Below are 7,880 nucleotides of genomic sequence, written 5' to 3'. Positions count from 1 at the left end.
CTCCAAACATAACACAATGACAATTACAATGTTTACACCGAATGGATTAATACAAATACATATGTACACCAAGTATGTAATTTTTATGCATTAATAAATATGCTGCGTGTATAAGAAGATAGGAATAGTCCTGTTTCTGTAACGTTAGTCCCAAGGGACGAACAGAAAATAGAACTCAGAGCTTGCTCACCAATGGATAAGAAAGCACTAAGCAATGGAGATTGATTTTCCTAAAAAGGAAATTCTGTCTTTGGCAACATCATGAAAAAAAGCTAGAAAAACGAATGAGATTGCCTAGGTAAAGACAAACAAAAGCTGCCAGATCTCACATGTGGCATCTGAGCAGGTCGACCTCACAGAAGGACACAGGAATTTGCAGGTGGGAGTTTGGAGGGAGCATGAGTTAGTCAGGAGACAGGAATTTTAGTTTCAGTGGAAAATAGTAAGTTTCTGAAATCAGCTGCAAAGTAGCATAATTTAGTTCTCTTCCTTCGAAACATATGAGAAAAAATTCCAAATATCTCACCACAAAATGTAGTGCTCAGAACATCGTACTATGCCTTAGGATTGTATCAAATAGATAAGCTATCAGGATGTTATATAAATAAATTTTAAGTTAAGAAATTAACCACTATGGGGGTTTTTGTTGTTGCCTGCATGTTATTTTAGTAACAATGAGAGTTCTTTTCTACTTAAATAAGCCCAGACCCCTGACATTCTTGAATTATATTTGGAAAATGTATGAGAAACAGTTTACTCATGTCTATGCCTTGGAATTAACTTGCTAAACTCTTTAACGAGAGCCTGAAACTAAGAGGAACTTCACAATATTAAAGGAACAATTTTAAAATTACTTACAAACATGCCATTTGCTAGAACATCCTTTGGTTAGAATACTCTGCTACAAACTTTCCCTAAGTATCTGGTCCCCATGTGAGGCCTTAGTAAGAGCCAAACCTGATGTATATCAGACACAGTCACTTTTCTGGGGAGAAAAGTATTATTGTCTTGTTAAGTTACAAGAAGTCTTAGCTTACAGAGTATGTACAACTCCATCTGCTCTCACAGACACCTTTGTAGCATTCAATCAAGCTGATGGACTGCCAGGTATTGGTCTAAGCTGCAGTACTTTACTACCACCTGGTGGCCACACTGAGGTGGTTACAAGTCATTCCACGCTTTTATCCCGTTGAAGATGCTCTTCACAGTTACTGTAGCAGAGCAAAGAATGCATCTTACAGGTTAGACTGAGATGTTAATTTGTGTTGTAATTCACAATGGATGGTGATTTTAGCATGCTGTGTTTAACTGTTTATGCAATTTTAAAAGAATGATGGCTTGAAGAAGAAGATAGAGGCTGAGATAAAAAAGAGTATCAAAACCTACTACAACACAATAGTTTGGATTAAATAAATACTTGAAGGTATAACATAATCCATACTTATGATGACATAAGAATATGTAGACGTTAGGGTTAGACATTTATCTTTAGTATTAAGGACTTAGAGAACACTTAAATTAACTTCTATTGTGTAAAAACATGCAGGATCAAATTTATAAAAAGAGAACAGGACTTATATTGTATAAAATGATTAAAGATTCCATATGTCAAAGAAATTAAGACATCTAGTATTTGGTACTAGGATGATGGCGTGGTCTCAATGTAGATATTTAAGGTACATAGACTAGGTTAGGACAACTGTCAGTCTAAGGTCATGGGTGGGTAAGATAAGAACAGGCAAGTCTGGAAGTGATTAGGAATGACAGGATAAAGTTATATTTTGAAATGAAAACATTTTGTCTTAGCCATAAGACTGAGAACTGATATGTTTAAAGGTTTCAAACAAAGTACCAAAGAGGAAAAATAATCATCTAGCGTCAGATGAGAGATAAGAGAGAATGTGAGAGACAAAGGAGCCCGGGGGGGGGGGGGAGGAAAGGGAGGAAGAGAAGGAAGGAGTGAGTGCAGGAGGGAGGAAGAGGCGAGGACCATGACCAGTGACTGCTGGAGTCAGGATTCTCAAGGCAGAGATGACTTTCTGCTCTGCAGTGGTGAGAGAAGAGAAGACAAGGACTCACAGAAGAAAACAACCTCACATTTCAATGCACGCTGTTCTCTTCTCCATCTTCAGAAATGTCTATGGAAAAAAATACCATCAAAGCCTTTGACCAGTTAGGTGCAGCATATTTTACAGACATGAGTTTCTGTTTGCTATACTCAACTGTACTCTTACAAAACAGTCTTGTCTTTTGGAATTCTTTAGGAAAAGAATAATATTATGTTCTAGTGCGAACTTTAGAAAATTCTAGAGGAAAAACAGGACAGTGGCATGATAAAGACATTTTCTTTTCTTTTCTGACAATGTCTTTCTGGAGAAATTATCTGTGATGTAGTATGTAAAAAAGTTAACAAGACATTAGACTAAATGACACAAGACACGGAAGAATATTGTTTTTGAGTACTAAGTTATCTCCACGACTGACCTAGGCATTCATATTTGGGGATATTCCAGAAAAAGGAGAGCGTAACCTATTTGGAATTATCCTGAACAGAGGACACAGAACTGAGAGGAAGGAGAGACAAAAATGGCTACTACGCAGAACCATGCTGATCAAAGGGCTCAACAGATTGTAGGTTGCTCTCCATGGAGGAGAGAAGTATGCACATGAAAAGATAACAGAGCCCAGGTCTTACACAGGACGCCAATAGTGCCTACTTAAGATAAAAGATTCACTGTGTGACCTTAACGTGGGACTCATACTTTTCAAAGAGAGATCCATGAAGGTGATAGAGAAGCAGGAGCATTGGAAATGATCCTCCCTCGAGCTCTTTATGTTCCTGTATCAAGAACTTAACGTCATGGGAGTTGGCATCCTATGAAGGCAGAATACCTCCTTTTCCCTCAGGGCTCTTTGCTTCCAAATTCTGAAGATGAAATCTCATTTTCACTGCAGCCCTTCATGTGCCACCGAGTCGTCAAGCTGGCACAGCTCGCAGGGCACTGACAAGTAAAAAGTCACTTTTCTCCCAGGCCAGATGTGACCAAGGAGGATAACACACGAGCGCCTGTGAGCCTACTGACCCTCTTAGAAAATACGTGTACATGCACACAAATGAGTGATTATGACCTGGAGAGACATATTTTATATGTGTCCCAAAGAATAAACTGTGTCTTCAGAATTTAAGAAAAAAAAAGATTAGTGTGTTATTCATATTCTTCTGTGGAGAAAATTAGCATCATTGAAGACACGGTGCCATGTTAGACATGTATAGATCCTCTGTATCAAGGCTCAGACCTTGATACAATGGGGCACAATGACACTCTCTTGTTATTCCAACTGCTTGGGAGTCTAAAGCAGGAGAATTTCAGGTTTGAGACCAGTCTGGGCATAAGGCCGACTGGGGCACACAGAAAGACTACATAACAGAAAGACATAAATAATGAAAGTTCCAATATTTCAAGAGGGATTTACAAAAGCTGGGCAGCAGAGATTGATTAGGAAGGCCACAGTGTTCTATAAACTGTTTAAATTTTAAAGTGATAATGGAATATAGAGAAATTTGATATGGGGAAGCCCTTGAGGTTTTATATAAATCAGGCCGTCATTGAAAATGCTAAAGAGCTGATAAAAATACTGCCTGTCTTTGACCCATAGTGCAGATGTTCAATCTGCTTTACTAGTACTATAGAAGACACAGATCCAAGACACAAGCCAAGATGTTAAGGAACATTTTTTTTATTTATTGGTAGTCACCAGAATTGATCCCAGGGTCCTCCAAACTGAGAGACTGTGATTTACCAGTGAGCGACATCTCCAGGCCAGAATAGTTTATATACGAAGGAAAACATAGAAGGACTCCAGAGCCATCAACTTTGTCATCAAGAATCTGTGCAAGGAAAAGCAAAAGAAGGGGCAAAGAATAAGAAGGAAGTGGTTGTGCTGGTCAGGAATGGAAGATATCTAAATTCACTCACCTAACACCTTCCATCGTGATAAAATTTAATTCTCCCACGAGACTTCCTAAAGGGAGGCATAATAATCATTTCATTAAGACATTTTACTTTGGGAAATTAAGAGACAGACCACAAAGGGAGCTGCTTAGATCAAAGGCCAGGGCATTTGCCACTGAAGAAACCGATGACCTTTGGGAACTAATCTGTCTGATTGGGCCTGAGTTTGTGATGTACGAGGTGTAAGTGCAGTCAGCTATTCGTGCACCAGTCTCTCCCTGCACCTGGATTAGTAACTATGGGGGTGACTCGGGCTTTGTGGAGTCTCTTTTTCACAACCTGCATGTGATTACTAAAGGATTGCTAGAGGACGGGCTCCAATCTGACACCTCAAGGAATGGTTTTCTTCTTTTAGACTCTCCTGCCTCATATACATCAAAGCTGAAATCACCATGGCATTGCAATCTGGGTGCCGAATGACCAATTTCCGGTCATGTAAATCCAAGGATCTGAGTCATCCATCCCAGGCAATGAACCAACGTCTGCTGTTCTGCTAGTATAGTTGAAAGTTATAGACAAAGAAGCAGCAGAAAATATCTAACAGAAGATGAAGGTAAAAATTTGTTCTGAAAATCAAAATGGTGAGAATTGGAGGTGTTTTAGAATTTCTACAGGGAATCTATCTAACATGGGAATATCAGGACTCAGAGAAAGAACTCAGCAGACGCTGTTCGGTTTAATGGATCCACCTTATACGCCAGTAGTCCTTCTGATACCATGGCTCTTCTAAGAAGGGGCTGTTTGCTGTCTCCGCAAATGGGAGAGGAAGACCAATTTCACGGCTACTGGATGCAGGGTGGATAGAAATCACAACCAACAAGCTTCGTCTTAGTTTTCTTCCCTACCCCCACAGAGCACACACAAGCTCTCAAGACATAAGATGCAGGGGTTATCGTAGGTTACGAAATTGGTGCCACAGATGGGTTGCTTTAAGCCAGGACAAGGATCAACTGTTTTATTGAGCCAGCTCAAATTTACTTTCTTATAAGGACACTTGATCTGAAATTGAGCAGAAAAAGGTATAATTAGAACTATACTCAAAAAACAGGTTACTTGTGGACTGCACTAATGGCATCTAAGCAAGTCACAACCACATTCCAATGTCACCAGGCTCTCCCAGTATATCTGCATAAAACAATGACACTAGAATCTGTGCACATTCCCATTGATAAGTATCACGTTCTGTGGTCTGATAAGTATTATGTCTTGTGGTCAGGAGCTCCTACAGGCCTGGCAAGCTATAGTGAAGGAAAAGAAAACATCTAAATTCATGAAGGAAACAAAGCTTAAATCACAAATACATCAAAAGTGAAGGAATGCCCTGCAGGAAGTCTGCAAAAGCACAAAAGAAGTAATCTTTAATTTATCCTTTCTTTTACTAATCAAACATTTGGTGGACCCACAATACACACAAGTTTGGGCAGGATAGACAAAAAGGAAAAAAAAACACCCTTCTGTTTGACTCAAACACAAGCTGCAGACATAATTTGAGCCTCTGCTCAGAGATTCCTGCACATTTTTCTGCTTCCAGAATCCAAGAGATTGCTGCATTCCATATTTTCAACCTAGAGAATGTGTTCTGTCCACTCTCTCTACAGAAATGCAACTCTTCCAGAGCAGGGACTTTGTGGACACTCATGTCCATGGGTCTTAGAACTCCTCGTGGCTGGCAACTGGAAAGTGTTAGCATCCAGAAAGAGTTTTCAGACACCTTGGGATATTCTTGTCTCTGTCTTTGTCTCTCTGTCTCTATCCTGTCTCTGTCTCTCTAACTCACTCTCTGTCTCTATCTCTCTGTCTCTGTCTGTCTGTCTGTCTGTCTGTCTGTTGTCTCTCTCTCTGTCTACATTTGGCTTGGTTCCCAGTTTAGATCACTCTACTGTAGACTAACGAATCGTGGACCTGTAGTCTTCATGTGAATAGACCTCAAAAAATGTCATAGGTTTAATTGTCATGGTAAACTTTTGAAATAATGTTTTTTTTTTAAAAAAAAAACAAGATTCAATGAACAGGGGCAGTCTATTAACCTATGTATCCATGAGCACCAGTAGTTTGAGTTAGTGAATTTTGAAGAGAAAAACCAAAAACATTAGGAGGTTAGTAGGAGAAGTTAGAAAGGGAGCAGAAGTAGATGAAATGAAGACACATAATATACCTGTATGAAATTTTCAAAGAATAGATAAATAAAATTAAAAAACTAAAACATTTGATTCAGAGCCTGGAGCAATGGCTCAGTGTTTAAAAGTATTTGCTGCTCACTTGATGCTTGCAGAGGAACAGGGTTCAGTTTCCAGCACCTTCTGAAAGCTTACAATAATTGGTAACTCCAGCTCCAGAAGGTTCAGTGCACATTTCTGGCCCTTGTGGACACCTGGCAATGTACAATACGCTTACATAGAAACAGGGGAAACACTCATACACAATTTATTTTAAAAATCTTTGAAAAATTGTATTCAAATCTGAGTCCTAGAAAACCTAGTAGGCAATTACCTTAATAACTCCATGTGGTGGCCACCAAACTCGAGCACCTGGAACTAGGTAATACATAAATATGTTACAAACTTTAATTCATGATAAATCATAGTCTAATCTACTGCCTGGAGAAAAAAAAACTCCAATTCCTTACTATACAATTTTGAAGTAATTGAAAATAATATTTCTTTTATTTATTTTTTCATCCCCTTTAAGATATGGACTGGCACTCTGCTCCTGTAAATCACCGGCAGAGGGGAACAGTACATCACTGCTTAGAGAGGTTGCCCTCCCAGAATATCAAATGCTTTCCTTGATTAATACTTGCCAAACTGGAGAGGATTGGTATAGTAGGCAGTTGAGAAACGGGAAAGGTCAGAACTTTATAATTTTTTTGGTTTGGATCCTGCATTTTGCAGGAAGGGAAATAATACCTTCTTAAGTCAATGCTCAGTAATTTGTGATAGGCATGTGAAAAACCCAGAATGCTATTCTCCTTGTGATTCCCAGCACAATCTCTGCTCAAAAGAGACCACAGAGATTCTGAACCACTGGGGTTCCCTGGGAGGCATTTCAAGAATTTCTGAGGTGTGCTCTGCAATGAAGAGATACTGCTGGTCACTTCCACTAATTCTCCTTGGCCCTATGCACTAGGTCCCCCAACATGCATATCATATACAGGAAAACCAAAACTTTAACTCTCTGGCCCAGAGTCTGACCCACTGTTTCTCTCAGCGTGTATGTGTGGACAAGCATGTATGCAGGTGTTTGTACCTATATTCATATGCATTTTCATTACAATCATTTTAATTCAAAGCATTTACTTGAAGATTACAATGTTAGCACCCACAAAACTTTGTATTTCTGATGGAAAAAGCGAAATTTCTTACCAGATAGAAGCACCGATTGTAGCATGATGAAGAACAAAAGTGACCACAGTACCTGGAAATATTTGACCATTTTTCCTTCTGGTACAGCCTTGGAATGCTGTTCTGAGATGCTGGCTCAGGACACCACCTTGTGCTACAATCACCCCGGGAGACATCATCAGAATATGCTAAAACAGCTGCTGAAAGACCAACCACTGCATACTCCACTTTAGCAGCCTGTTCCACACCACTTCAAGAATAAATACATGGGAAAAATTGAACTTCGACTAACAATCTAAAAGATCAAAAGAGTACAGTTATTGAGTGCAGTGATAGAGCTGTGAGTACTCAGGAAACTTAGGAGGAGCAGAAGTTACTATTCTGTGTGTACACTTATACTAGTTTAGTGTGGGGACATTTTTACATCTCTTGAAAAAGATACTCCTTAGCCCCAATTCCATTCACATTTATTTTTTGAAAAGATGCAAAACCAAAATGGGGGCACTAGAGATTTCTAGACATTACT

General features: G+C 39.3%; 1 protein-coding gene across 1 annotated transcript; it reads right to left on the bottom strand.

Moving 5' to 3' along the window:
- Positions 1 to 3,977: 3,977 nt before the first annotated feature.
- LOC121442227 (serine protease inhibitor Kazal-type 14) lies at positions 3,978 to 7,445 on the bottom strand. Its single transcript, XM_041643694.1, has 4 exons — positions 7,376 to 7,445; positions 6,504 to 6,547; positions 4,876 to 5,012; positions 3,978 to 4,023 (listed from the first exon to the last, which is right to left on the bottom strand). The coding sequence occupies exons 1-4, from the start codon at positions 7,443 to 7,445 to the stop codon at positions 3,978 to 3,980; spliced, it is 297 nt and encodes a 98-aa protein (XP_041499628.1).
- Positions 7,446 to 7,880: the final 435 nt, after the last annotated feature.

Source organism: Microtus oregoni, unplaced genomic scaffold (assembly GCF_018167655.1).
Source record: "Microtus oregoni isolate MIOR12 unplaced genomic scaffold, Mior012 000088F_ref0000325, whole genome shotgun sequence".
Taxonomy (NCBI): Eukaryota; Metazoa; Chordata; class Mammalia; order Rodentia; family Cricetidae; genus Microtus; species Microtus oregoni.
Note: the sequence above shows the minus strand (reverse complement) of the source record. Positions and strands in the feature narration are given on the sequence as shown.